This window comes from Podarcis pityusensis, assembly GCF_964106645.2.
Source record: "Podarcis pityusensis genome assembly, chromosome: 9".
Taxonomy (NCBI): domain Eukaryota; kingdom Metazoa; phylum Chordata; class Lepidosauria; order Squamata; family Lacertidae; genus Podarcis; species Podarcis pityusensis.
The window spans coordinates 68375010-68389662 of NC_138034.1; the positions used below are offsets into that span (position 1 = coordinate 68375010).

At 44.4% G+C, this 14653-nt stretch overlaps 1 protein-coding gene across 5 annotated transcripts in view; it reads left to right on the forward strand.

Moving 5' to 3' along the window:
• Positions 1-14653, forward strand: part of SLC4A4 (solute carrier family 4 member 4) — a 355256-nt gene that overhangs the window by 129175 nt on the left and 211428 nt on the right. For all 5 annotated transcript variants that reach the window (XM_081020705.1, XM_081020707.1, XM_081020706.1 and 2 more), the window contains 6 exons: positions 1603-1760; positions 3890-3977; positions 6134-6288; positions 6848-6961; positions 7249-7423; positions 13886-14019. In XM_081020705.1, the coding sequence (XP_080876831.1) occupies positions 1603-1760; positions 3890-3977; positions 6134-6288; positions 6848-6961; positions 7249-7423; positions 13886-14019 (824 nt within the window). The remainder of the gene's footprint in view (positions 1-1602; positions 1761-3889; positions 3978-6133; positions 6289-6847; positions 6962-7248; positions 7424-13885; positions 14020-14653) is intronic.

A 14653-nucleotide genomic window follows, 5' to 3' on the forward strand; every position in this document is an offset into this window, starting at 1 on the left:
ACCTAGCAGTTCGAAAGCACATCAAAGTGCAAAATAGATAAATAGGTACCACTCTGGCGGGAAGGTAAACGGCGTTTCCATGCACTGCTCTGGTTCCCCAGAAGCGGTTTAGTTATGCTGGCCACATGATCCGGAAGCTGTACGCCGGCTCCCTCGGCCAATAAAACGAGATGAGTGCCGCAACCCCAGAGTCGGTCACGACTGGACCTAATGGTCAGGGGTCCCTTGACCTTTTAAACATCTGGGTATGTGGACCACAAGATTGCATAATTGGGACACAGTGTTTTTGTGATGCCAGGTAGTCTGTGAAATCCTCCAGGGGGGAGACTTGGGACGAGTGGTAAGAGATGGAAGCATCGCAATATATCCAGTATGTGCTCAGTTTGCGTGGGATTTCCAAAGCAAAGTGCTTTCGTGATTTATCCTCAAGGGATCTGCAGAATGTCACGCATGTTGTGTCGGCTAGAACACTAAGGACAAGATGAATAATTGCAGCTGGAATATCCTTCCAGCTGCACTTTTCAAAGAAGAAAGAGTAAGAAGTAGAAACTTCTCTGCCCTTCACTGGAGCATCTAGGATCAATTCGTCACCTTAAGCTACTCTGAAATTTAGACCTTTTTCTCATGCAGTTTCCACCAGCAATCTATCAAGGTGATGGTAGGGACATATTTCATTCCACAAACGTTTTTGCCTCCTTCCCCAGTTCTGCTTTTACCTCCAAACAGAAATGCAGCCCGGGCACTTCTGCGTAATACTGCACACGTAAATGGGACGCTCTTCTTGTTGCTGTGGCCATTATGGTGTGCTGCCATTATTAAATTGCAGTGACATATGGGTAAAAGGCAATTTGTAAATTAATAATAAACAGTATATCTGAACTGTCCAGTAGATACAATTGCATATATTACAAACTTACGTGTTGGTGTTAACTGGAGGAATTGAGGGTGGGATCCCGCTTGTGGAATGATCTCCCCAGTTTGGCACTTCATGATACATCTTTAGCGCCAGGTGAAAACATTCCTCTTCAGCCAGGCCTTTGGCTGATTAATATTCTACAGCCTTTTACATCTGTCTATGGGAAAGGGAGAGGGATTACTGTTTTCTTGTTTTGTTTTAACTATTTACTTGTTTCTGTCCTCCATTTTCTTCTGTGAGCTGCCCTGAGATCTTATGATGAAGGGTAGTATAGAAATCCACTAAATAAAAATAAATAATTAAAAAATCTTGTTTTGTGAGTTATACCTGGGAATTTTGTTAATTATCACTGTTTGTACTTTTCTGCATTTCATTTCCATCAGACCTCACTGTTTGCAGTCCACCTCCTCCCCACCCAGCCATGCACATATATGCCCGTAGGTATGCATATACAGTGTTTTTTCCACGTATAGATGACCCCCAATTTTTGACTTAAAAAAAGTTATCTCATACATGGGAAAATGTGGTAAATCTGTATACCGACGACTGAAGATTGCATTCCATGCATCTGACGAAGTGGCCTGTAGCCCACAGAAGTTTCTGCCGTAATTAAACTTCTTTGCCTTAAACCACAAGAGCCTTTTCATTCTGACGAGACGCCTGTGTCTCTTCTCTCTCCCACGCAGCTGAAGAACAAGTTCATGAAGAAGTTACCTCGAGACGCTGAGGCCTCCAACGTCCTGGTGGGAGAAGTCGACTTCCTGGAAGCCCCTTTCATTGCCTTCGTTCGGCTGCAGCAAGCAGTTATGCTCGGTGCTCTTACAGAAGTCCCTGTACCTACCCGGTAAAGGAGCCTTTTCTTTTTCTTTTTAATATACAGTCATACCTCATGTTACGATTGCTTCAGGTTACATGTTTTCAGGTTGCATCCTGCGGCAACCCGGAAGTACCGGAAAGAGTTACTTCCGGGTTTCGCCGCTTGCGCATGCGTAGATACGCAAAATGACATCACGCGCATGCTCAGAAGCGGCGAATCGTGACTCTCACATGCACAGACTCACAGACGCAGGTTGTGTTCTTTTCAGGTTGCAAACGGGACTCCGGAACGGATCCTGTTCGCAACCAGAGGTACCACTGTATTTTGTAAAAATTTTACATAACACATTTTAATTTAAACCTTCACCTTCACATTTTGGATTCTCGGAATCCCTTGACCTCCCCCCCGCCCTTCTCTGGTTTTCATTGTCAATCCCTTTTTCTTCCAGCTTATCCCCCCCCCCCCCAATTCAGTATAAATATTATTAACTTTTCCATTGTGTTTTGTACTTTACAAGTATTAATCTAATCCTGCCAAAGTTTTTAGTTGTTTACATTGTTCTCTTAAATACATTATATTTTTTTCCCATTCTTTCTTCAACTTCTTCTCATCCTGGTCTCTGATTCTTCCGGTCAGTTTCGCCATTTTGGCATAGTCCATCATCTTCGCCAGCCACTCCTCTTTGGCTGGAACCTTATCCTCTTTCCTTCTCTGGGCAAGTAATATTCTCGCTGCTGTTGTCACATACATAAAAAGTCTTTTCTGCTCACTCGGAATCTCTGTCCCTAAAATACTTAATAAAAAAAGCATCTGTATTTTCTACAAATGTTATTTTAAACATTAGGAGCCTTTTCAAGTCAGTGGCTGTATTAAAGGTAAAGGTAAAGGGACCCCTGACCATTAGGTCCAGTCGTGACCGACTCTGGGGTTGCGGCTCTCATCTCGCTTTACTGGCTGAGGGAGCCGGTTTACAGCTTCTGGGTCACGTGGCCAGCATGACTAAGCCACTTCTGGCGAACCAGAGCAGCGCACGGAAACGCCGTTTACCTTCACGCCGGAACGGTACCTATTGATCTACTTGCACTTTGAGGTGCTTTCGAACTGCTAAGTTGGCAGGAGCAGGGACCGAGCAATGGGAGCTCACCCTGTCACGGGGATTCGAACCGCCGTCCTTCCGATCGGCAAGTCCTAGGCTCTGTGGTTTAACCCACAGCGCCACCTGCATCCCAGCTAATGGCTGTATTAGCATTACTTAAATCAGAAGGGTCGGGGGCGGGGAGAGGGAAGAGAGAGCATGCATTCATATTTAAGAAAACTGCAGTTTTAAACTAAGGAACAACAGCAGCAACAAAAAGTGTTCTCTATAGGCAAGAGAGAGCCAGCAATAAATCACACTGTGCAAGTTGGAGTTAATTCCTTCTTAGCAAAAACAGGATCTGCACAGGAATGCCAGGCCTAATGAGCACAGCAGCTCATCTCTGCTTGGTCTTGCCCCATGAAACAGTTGCTGAGACTGAAGTCCCCATCTCCCCACAGCTCCCAGTTAAGGAGCCTTTTCTCCCTCCCTCCCTATTCTTGATCCTGTTTTCTATTATTAGAAGACAACCATGCAGCATGCCAAACTAAAACAGGGTCATGCCGGAATGTCTGATAGACATGACACAAAATGGAAGAATGAAAAGGAAGAGGAAATAAGCAAAATTCAGTTACATTAAAGTTCTGTAGTTACCCGAAGGGATAACCGATTATTAGAATCGGCCACTTCATCTTAAGCAGGGATTTGGTCCCAACCAAATTAAGCAGGTTGATGGAGAAGCGATTTTCCTGCATTGCAGAGGGTTTGAACACATGGCCCTGTGGGTTCCTTCCAGTCCTACAATTCCATGATTCATAGCCTTCCAGTTTCCTTGGATCACTGTCAGATGTTAAGATTTTTTTATTAACGTTTTTCTGACGTTAATGATATAACAAGTTCTGCTATATCTTCTTGTTGTTTATTAATGTCCAACTGATTCAAATTCTATGAATCTCCATGCTCCACTGCTTTTATCTAATCTGGTGGTACATATAGTACTGAAGATATACTGTGTTGGTTTTTTCCAAAGTGAATCATGACAATATTTGTTTGTTCTTTCTTTTTCCTCCTTGGGGGTCAGGTTCCTCTTCATTTTGCTGGGTCCCAAAGGCAAAGCTAAATCGTACCATGAGATTGGCCGAGCCATCGCTACCTTGATGTCTGATGAGGTAATCTCCCTTCTGTGTTGCTGAGTGCAGTTCATTTAGCATTAACCGATATTTGCATTATTGTTGTTATTATTATATATTTACCACCCTTCATCACAATCTCTCAGGGTGGTTCACAAGATAAAAGCTTTCGCTTTTCTAGCCGCAGCCTCAAAAGAGCCAATCTTGCAATACTTCCAGGAAATGTGCAGGGCAGTCTTCTGCGAATTTCCAGGAATGGGAGATTTTGAAGGCTGTCCCACGCATTACATTGGATAAAGTGTTCAGCTTGCCATCAAGTGATAGGAAACAGCAACCGATCTTGACTGTCTAGAAGCAGAACTTCCTGGGACGGTGGCAGTCCTGTGTCTTTGAACCCAGGTTTCCACCAAACATCAGTAAAATGGCAGGATGGAGGTAACTTCTAGGCAACAGGTGGCTGATGAGTAATTTTCTTGCCTATCACTCCCCTTTCAGCTCCTCACACCCACTTTATTTCCAGCTAGGTTCAGAGCAGTGATGTGTGTGGGGGGGGTGGGGAGCAAACTTTTCCAGTGCTTTATTTTTCCATGGAAAATTCTCTATCCCATAATTTCATTAGTAGCAATGAACAGGTGAAAAGGACCAACTTCAAGTGCAGTTTTAGCTGAGCTTGGTTGTTCAAGTGTTTGCTAAATACAGGTAAATTAAACGTCCTAAATTAGATCACTCTCCAGGGCATCAGGTAATCACCCGACATAAACTGAAATTTTTGCAATCCCAATTAAACTTAATTTGCACAGGAACATTTTCCAATGTAAAACAATTTCCAGGAAAGCTGCATCGCTGGTTCAGAGACCAGAAATAAACCCAGCTGCAGGGGCAGCAGGAGTAGCCTGGGAAACTGTTGCACTGAAAAGTTGTGGTTGCAGGAAAAGTTAAGCACCCCTCTGCTGCTTCCTCCTTTGCTGAAAATATATTGCCAGCTTTTTCCCCATTAAGCAAAAGCTCTGCAGAATAAAAGGTAATGTGGCGTTTGCCCTCCTAGGTGTGTGACATCATACTGGGTTCATAAGGAAAGGGTTAACTAATTGTAAAATGACTAACCAATGGGAACCCAAGGGAAGGAGTTCGAGTTCGAATTAGGGTGGTTGAGAAGTCAGTCTGGAGTTAGAAGAGACAGAGAGGATAAGTCTGTGGGTTGGGCTAGTCTGATGTGAGAGAGTGAGAGAATCTGTTAAGAGGAGTCAGTCAAACAGTTGATATAATCAGTCAGAAGGTATTAGGAAGGTATAGGCCGGTAAAGAAACTAAATTTAAGAAACTGACAGGAATATTATCTGAGAAACCATAAACTTGTTAATGCTTATGAAATAAACTTGTTTATAGTGGTACCTCGCAAGACGAATGCCTCTCAAGACGAAAAACTCGCAAGACGAAAGAGTTTTTCGTTTTTTGAGTTGCTTCGTGAGACGAATTTCCCTATGGGCTTGCTTCGCAAGACGGAAACGTCTTGCAAGTTTGTTTCCTTTTTCTTAAAACCGTTACAGTAATATAGGGTGCATTGCTTGAAGAGGTGCAGTTGTGACTTGACTTCGGGGAGCAACTCATAGCACGTGGTGTGGTAGCCTTTTTTGAGGTTTTTGAAGATTTTTTTGAAAAAATTGAAACCGTGCTTCGCAAGACGAAAAAACTCGCAAGACGAAAAAACTCGCGGAACGAATTAATTTCGTCTTGCGAGGCACCACTGTATTTGGTTCAATTTTAACAACTGTCTGGACTCAGTGTTTTACACAAGAGTAACGGGTTGGTGGCAGCGGGGAAGCGAGCACACTGGTGGCACAGGGATCAATAGACCATTAAACGTACGGAGACCCTGTGTGATCGCCACAGGTAATCTGTCAGTTTGGCTAGTGGCAATTTGACTAGTGCTCCATAACAGGGAGGAACCATAGATCAGTGGGTAGTGGATGTGCTTTGGACTTTGAGGACTGCAGATTTAATCCCCGACATCTAAAGCGATCAGGTAACAGCTTATTGGAAAGACCACAGCCTGGAGCCCTGGCGAGTTGCTGCCAGGCAAGAGAAGAGTGTCAGGCTAGATGGGCAAAGAGGATGACCTCATAAATGAGGCGTCTTTCTGTGCACCTGTAGAAGGATTTGCTAGATGGCAACCTTCCCTTTCCTTCCTATGTGCAGGTGTTCCACGACATTGCCTACAAAGCCAAAGACAGACAGGACCTGATCGCTGGGATCGATGAGTTCCTGGATGAAGTCATTGTGCTCCCCCCGGGGGAGTGGGACCCTGCCATCAGGATAGAGCCCCCCAAATCCCTCCCGTCTTCAGACAAAAGGTAAGAGAGGTGCATATGCCGCATTAAGGCATGCCAACTTCTTCAACTTTCACATTCCAGAATCGAGGCGTGCCAAAAAAGGTTGTATCAGGACTTGGGATATTTTGGTTAAATTAATAGAATTTGGTTTTGCTTGGTAAATAAAACGTGTGTGAAATTCATAGGTAAAAATTCATTGGTAAAAATGATTACCAAATACTTGCAGTTATACGTACTTATTTGTTTAGTATGACCTGACATTTTCATTAGGTAAAATTAAAATTCTTTGGTTTTCTGAAAGCAATTTATGCGTCAAACCTAGACTTGCCAAGCTAAATGCTGTCCAGTCACAAAAGTAGTAGCATATCTGAATTCCTCACCCCCTCAAAAAACTAAAAAACCCCACAAAATTTTAAGACCCTGTCACTGGATATGGTTGCAGTAATTAAAGTTTCGCCGCCTAAAATGGCACGCCTTAATGCCACGTGCCACATCACAGTTGCAGCACCCAAAGTCACAGGCCGAAGATCCTGGATATATGGAAGCCCAGCTGAATTCTCATTTCTTTCTTTCTGCTCAGGAAAAACATGTATTCGGGTGGTGAGAATCTGCAGATGAACGGGGACACTCCACACGATGGGGGAAATGGAGGTGGGGGTCACGGGGACTGCGAGGAGTTGCAACGAACTGGCAGGTAAGTGACAAAAGTCTGTGCGCCGATACAGGGCATCTCGCTTCTCCAGTGTGGTGTAGTGGTTAAGAGCGGTAGTCTCGTAATCTGGTGAACCGGGTTCGCGTCTCCGCTCCTCCACATGCAGCTGCTGGGTGACCTTGGGCTGGTCACACTTCTCTGAAGTCTCTCAGCCCCACTCACCTCACAGAGTGTTTGTTGTGGGGGAAGAAGGGAAAGGAGAATGTTAGCCACTTTGAGACTCCTTCGGGATATCAAATCCAAACTCCTCTTCTTCTTCCCCTTGCTAGATTCTGTGGCGGTTTAATCAAAGACATCAAGAGGAAAGCCCCTTTCTTTGCCAGCGACTTCTATGATGCATTCAACATCCAAGCCCTATCTGCCATTCTCTTCATCTATCTGGCTACTGTAACCAACGCCATCACTTTTGGGGGGCTGCTGGGAGATGCTACGGACAACATGCAGGTGAGCCATGGCTCAGAGCCAGACAGTTCAAACTTCTGCAACTGCAGTAGTCTGGGCTTGGTCAAAAACTGATTTTTTCTTTTTTTACGACTGCTTCAAACAGCACAGTCTTACGATCTGCTGTGCAAAGAAAAACAAAACAAATATGAGATGCAAAAGTTATTGCGCCAGCATCCTGTTGTGAGTCATGGTGTTGCACTGGTCCAGTGACAGGGAAGCGGGTGGTGCTGTGGTCTAAACCACTGAGCCTCTTGGGCTTGCCGATTGGAAGGTTGGCAGGTTGAATCCCCACGACGGAGTGAGCTCCCCTTGCTCTGTCCCAGCTCCTGCCAAGCTAGCAGTTTGAAAGCATGCCATTGCAAGTAGATAAATAGCTACCGCTGTGGCAGGAAGGGAAACGGTGTTTCCGTGCACTCTGGTTTCTGTCTCGGTGTTCCGTTGCACCAGAAGCGGTTTAGTCATGCTGGCCACATGACCTCGAAAGGTCTGTGGACAAATGCCGGCTCCCTTGGCCTGAAAGTGAGATGAGTGCCGCAACCCCATAGCCTTTTACTGGACTTAACTGTCCAGGGGTCCTTTACCTTTTTTTAAACTGGTCCAGTGAGACACTTGGGGTGTTGCACCCGTGCAGCAGTTTCAGATGGTGCAAGACCTGTGCTGCGTCAGCTGCAACTTGAAAGACCTTGCATGCATCAGCTATTGGAGGAAAGTGGGCAGGGCACCGGGGCGAAAATGCTATAAGCAATCTTGTATATGCCAGCGAGATCAGTAACGCCACAATTTGCAAGAACAAAACAGAAGTATTCACTCAAACAAGCACTGAGGATGATAGCCCAGATTGGCCACAATACTCTAACTAGGTTAATCAGCACCAGGCAGAGATCAATGAGTGCTGATTCTCTAAAGAGAGTGCTGTCATGATTCGAGAGTATTGGGAAGGTACGTTTCCTGATCAGGAAAGCTTCCTAATCAATAACAAACATGGCGGGGCTGCGTTGCTCACTTGGCGCAGGTTGCGTCACTACTGGGTACTGGGATAGATAGGGGCAAGGTGGCAGTGAAGTCAGTGCAGTGCAAATGCGCTGGCAGAGAAAGTCTAGTGCTGTCCATTCTGGTGTTTGTCAACAGTGTAGAGGGAAGTCAGGTGAGTAGCGCAGTCCCACCATGCTATCCACTACTTCCTCATATCCTATGCATGCCGTGTGCTATTGTGGTTTAATCAGGGGCACAGAATGCACTCTGCACATGCTCTTGACCCATCACTCTTCACTTTACAAATCCATCATGTGTTTTAGGACTGAACCTTGATATTCGGAAGTGTTTCTGGGTCTATGTCACAGCACTCCTGTATTGAGCCCTGTCATATTCTCGGCATAGATTTAATCAGGCTCCCAATGCTCCCACCAGAAGGGAACAAAGGAGGCTATCCATGGAAAGTGATTTGCCTTTGAAAAAAGAAACTTCCTGCTGGCGTGCATGGAGTGGAAAAAAAGAAACCTTTTCAGTTCCACGTTGAGTCTGCTGCAAATCTAAACAAAATTCATCTGCTTACATGAAACTCCAGGAGATGGGGAAATAAATCAGTGTCAAGTACTGTGAATGCCTCCTTCGCCTCCCTATCACTGGCCAAATATTTGTTCTCAAAATGAAGGAAGTTAGCTTAACAAAGAACTCTCTGGTTTCTTTACCTCGAACAAAGTTTCCTGGTCTGTGAGGCTCTACTACTAACCTTCAATTTTTATAGCACATTCCCTTTTTACATTTGGCTTAGTTTCAGTTGGATCTTGTGTTGTGTTGTGTTTGTGTGTATGTACAGTAGGTTGGCTCTCCCCCCCCCCCCCCGGTCCCCTCCAATCTTTGTGTTCAGTGGAAATATTAAATTCCTTGACATTTAAATGAATTATGCAGAGCAAATCACCCTGCATGAGAAGTGTCAATCCTGAGTGTAGGTTATTGTACCTTCAGAAGTCATAGACAGGCAGCATTGAAATTAATTCTTGGCCAGAGCTAGAAAGTGAACTACTTGGTCCTTTGTCCTGGGCTCAGAGAAGTGCATTTGGGGAGAACATGAAAAGGCACAGTAACTAAGGAGATGATGACTAGTGCTAAACAGTGATCTCTCTTCTTCCTACTTTTGTTGTTGTTGTTGTTGTGTGTGTGCATATGTGGCAGGGAGTTTTATTAATGCTGCTGTTTTTCCTGGGATCCAGCAAAAAGCCAATTCAGTTAGCGGCTCATTCAGCCCCAGAACCATGGGGAATAATTAATCTTGAAAAGGTCTAAAGCCTGTAGCCCTCTAGATCAGCCTTTCTCAACCTGTGGGTCCCCAGATGTTGTTGAACTACAACTCCCATCACCCCTAGCTAGCAAGGCCAGAGCTTAGGGCTGATGGGTGTTGTAGTCCAACAACATCTGGGGACCCACAGGTTGAGAACCACTGCTCTAGATGATTGTTGGACTCCAACTCCCATCAGCTCCAGCATGGCCAGTGCTCAGAGATGATGGGAACTGTAATTCAGCAGCAATTAGAGGGCCACAGGTTCCCCAACCCAGGCCAAAAGCAAATCCACACAAAGTAGAGTACCACCAAAAACACTTGCCAGTCTTTGGTGAATGATATCCCAGTAAAATCCTGGCAAAGTTAGAACTTTAGGCTGTCTGTTGGATCCAGTGTTAGTTCTCTAGGATAGGCAGACAGATGAGGAAGGAGGTCAAGCAGACTGGGCTCTAGGGTGGAATCCATATGATGAGCCAGACAAACAAACAAGTCTATAGACCTCACCTCCACCACTGCCTCCAGAGAAGCATGGAGAGCTGATTTAAGGAAGCCTCAAGCTGGATTTCACTGAAAACTGTTCTGTTTTGATCAACAGCCTCTGCAGTACAGAGGCAAGGCTCCAGTAGCACCCTGGACAGCTCCTTACAGGGCTCAAGTTGAATCCTCCATATGAGCAGGGCTCAAATGTTGCTTCAGCAACAGTTGCCCTTCAACTGAGCCTGAAATAAGAGCTGGTGTAACTTTTTGTGAGAGTAACCTCTTCATTTAAATGGGCCTACTTTGATTCCAACAGAGCAGGGAAGACTGTGGTTCCATTAGGGCTTCTGTGCTGGAGTCAGAGGAGGTCAACATGACCTTGGGCCAGAGAGGTAGAACCATAGTGGGTTCCTCTTGCACAAGCACCTTCTGGTTTACTGTATGCAACTTGGACTGGCCCTGGGGGCAGTTCCCTCTCCCACTGACTCCCTGGCTTCATGCCCCAAAGAAGGGGAGTCTGACCCCAGGGACGTGACAGATACATACTCAAAAAGTCTGAGCAGCTCATGAGGCTCAGTCTGGTCAACAAGAAAGAGGTGGAGCCAGGAAAATGGAACAATGGAAAGCAGGCACAAAATTAGTGGCACATGTAGCATTACAGAAGAGCCAGATTTCTGCATCAGTCACCTGGATCAGATGAACATGAACAGCGCAAAGGCATAGTGGGAGAGCTGTACTGCACCCCACTAACACACACTGGGCGCAACAGTCTCTCATTCAGGGCCAGTCCATGTGAGCCTGTAGTATCTTCATGGGGGCCTCCACACATAAAATCCAGTGTACAGATATTTAAATCACACAGTCATTTCCAAGATTTTTATGTAGCTAAACAACCACATCCAGGTTGTTAAATGTTGAGTGTTGCATGCATGTAGTATACAAACATTATGCTCATAGGTGAGAGTCCACCTGGCCCAGAGTTAGGTCAGGCATTTCCACTGGGTAAAGCAGGAAGCAGTTGTGATCCTCGCTGTGTGTAGCCTCCACAACAAACAGAGCTTTGCTTGAACTGGGTCAGTGCAATTTATAACTGCATTCTTTCCTCTCTGTGTTCAATGAAACTACACTATTTACATTTGCTGACGCACTGGAACGTTTCCCTTATCTCTGCAAACAAGAGTTTTGAAGAAAGTGGATTCTTAGGAACTGTGCTACAATTCGATGTATTGTATTCCTCGTGTAGTAGTTTGTTCAGTATTAGCACTGGCTCAGAAATACTTGAGGCATTTATCATTGCTATGTCCAGGATTTTGACTCTGTAAGACCGAGTGAGGATGTTTGCTTCTAATATGACTGGCGGTTTTGGTTTCCGAGTCCTTGAATCAAGGCTTTGTGTTTCTGAGAAAGCAGGGTTCTTAGACATAGAATATCTTCTTAGACATAGAATAGAATATTGTGTAAATCAGAATTGAATTTACTTTTATTTGTTAATAAATAGGAGTAACAAATAGGCCTTTAGCCTTTGAATTTATCATTTGAATGTGTAAAAAAAAAATGTTAAAAGTGACTGAGGTGAGTTTAGGGGCCCTTGGGATGATGGATCACATAAAACAGACTGAAAATTATTGCTCAAGGGGTCAGGATGTGGGCCTCACTCACAGTTACCATCTACAGGAGCCAGCCAAGGACTCTGAAATGTGCAGTATTTGTCCACTTCCAAGTGCCTTCAGCAATGTAGTTCTCTCTTTTATTGCTTTTTATAACTTCTGCTGCTAATAATTTTGCTTACGTTTAATTAAATAAGGTCAGGCAATCCATCCAGTTCTAGTTTTCTTCTTCCCCCCACCCCACATAAATATTCTGTACAGGTCCTGGAGGCTCTGTCAAGTATCTTTTTTATTCATTCCGCATATTTACAAACTGTAAAAGGAAATTATAGCGTCCACAAAAGTTGGTATCTGTGACCTGCTGAACTACATTCTTGACATTGCTGCATGGCACACAACATAAGGTTTGTTTGCTTTGCAGTGTGTAACAAAGCCATGTTTATGGGAAGACAAAGAAACTTGAAGGAACTTCTTTTAAAAATTGAACTTCACTCTGCAAAAACCCTTCTCCTGCTGGACACGCTAATTCATGGGTTGGGGAAGTTGCACGAGTAGAGGGGTTTCTGATGAAACACTTGGCCATGGTTGGAAAATGCATGTGAAATATGTTTAAAAGTTGCTTCCTGCCTGGGTGAAAACTCTGAAACTGGAGCTGAAAGCTTCCATCCTTAAAATGGACAATAAAAACCACATTCATACATAGCACTAAACCATGGTTAGTGTTAGTTGGCACATTTCCGAGTACGTTTCTGAGCACAATTCAAAGTGTTGGTGTTGACCTTTAAAGCCCTAAATGGCCTCGGTCCAGTACACCTGAAGGAGAGTCTCCACCCCCATCGTTCTGCCCAGACGCTGAGGTCCAGCGCTGAGGGCCTTCTAGTGGTTCCCTCACTGCAAGACGCAAAGCTACAGAGAACCAGGCAGAGGGCCTTCTAGGTAGTGGCACCTGCCCTGTGGAACACCCTCCCATCAGATGTCAAATAGATAAACAACTACCTGACATTCAGAAGACATTTGAAGGCAGCCCTGTTTAGGGAAGCTTTTAATGTGTGACATTTTAATGTATTCTTAATCTTTGTTGGAAGCCACCCAGAGTGGCTGGGGAAACCCAGCCGGATGGGCGGGGTACAAATAACAAATTATTATTATTATTATTATTATTATTATTATTATTATTATTAGCCAGCCGTGTGTGAAGTGTTGGGCTTGCACACTCCTCTCCCCTCCTCTTACTTGGCCAGGAGGAGCACTTGGCCAGGGTTTAGTTTCACCTTTGCAGAATTCTGGCTTTCCATTATGTTGTGGATTTAATTATTTTATAGTATGTTGCTACACCTCAGGGTGGCTGGGAGAAGCTTTAAAATCGCCCGTCTGCTGCGTTCTCAAACATTTAGAAGCTGTTAGGCAGAGAAAGCCAATCTTGTAATATTGGGGTTTTCCTATGTTTTACGGATTCTAAGCTAATTTCTTAATTTTTTAAGGATGACTTTTTATTGTTTCCGAACATTTGGAGGGTAGAAATAGCTCTCGGTCTCCTCGATTTTCCTCTTGCTGTTAAATTTAAATATGTATATGGTGACATCCTAGCATGTGCTGGAAATGGTTTGTGATTATTATTATTTGTTATTATTATTAGTATTTATTAAATTTGTACATATCTCAATATTCATGGCCATATCTCAGATGCCAAAAAGATAACTCTTGTACTCATTGAGTTGTGGTCATCTGCTTTGACTATGTCTACTACTACTACTACTACTAATAATAATAATAATAATAATAGAATTTGTTTAGTGCTTTAGAGTGTTCACAGTGTTTTTCAGTGCTTATCTTGTTGCAATCCTTACCAACAAGGCAGAAGGTAAGTATCATTGTTCCCAAAGCGTAGATGCAGGACAGAGCCAAATCTGAGAGAGAAGTTTGCCTGGATCACCTAGTTAGTTTATGTTAGAGTCACAGCAAATTCAAGGGAAAGGAATTAACTGTGGTTTGTGGGTTGTTAATTCTGCCCTATGCGATCATCGCTGGTACTAAAAGAATAGAGTGGAAGACGAACCGGCTTCTGAAATGTATTTACCCTTTTCGTTCTTCTGGTTCTAGGGCGTGTTGGAAAGCTTTCTGGGTACCGCAGTGACAGGAGCTCTCTTTTGCCTTTTCGCTGGCCAACCACTCACTATTCTGAGCAGTACTGGGCCTGTCTTGGTCTTCGAAAGGCTTCTGTTTAACTTCAGCAAGTAAGTAAGAGAGAAGGTGGCGATGGCGGGCAGCTGCTGCTTGCAACAGAATGCCCTGGATCTACTGTGCTTGTAATGTGAATGTTTCCTGGTGCAAGTTGCTGTAGGTATTTTGCAACACGGTAGAGTTATGAAACACAGAGGGGCAAGAGAACTTTCATCATCACACTTCCTGTCGCAGCTATTTCTAGATTATCACACAAGGAAATGCAAGTTTCTGCTGTGCATTCCTGTCTGGTTCCTTCTCCACCAAGGAAATCTTTGTTGGAAACCAAAGTCCCCTTCCACAAAGGAATTGCTATTTTCAAGTTGGCCACGCATTTAACACCAGTACTGCAAGCAGGACAGAAAATAGTTCAGGATCTGATGGTAGATCTCTGAGTGATCTGCAGTCTATCAGCAAAGTTGTCGAGTCCCAATTGCAGCAAAGTTAACATTCATATTTGTTGCTCCATCCAATTTTATCACAGAACCTAGGGTTTGCCGATCAGAAGGTCGGCGGTTCGAATCCCTGCAATGGGGTGAGCTCCTGTTGCTCAGTCCCTGCTCCTGCCAACCTAGCAGTTCGAAAGCCCGTCAAAGTGCAGGTAGATAAATAGGTACCGCTCCGGCGGGAAGGTAAACGGCATTTCCG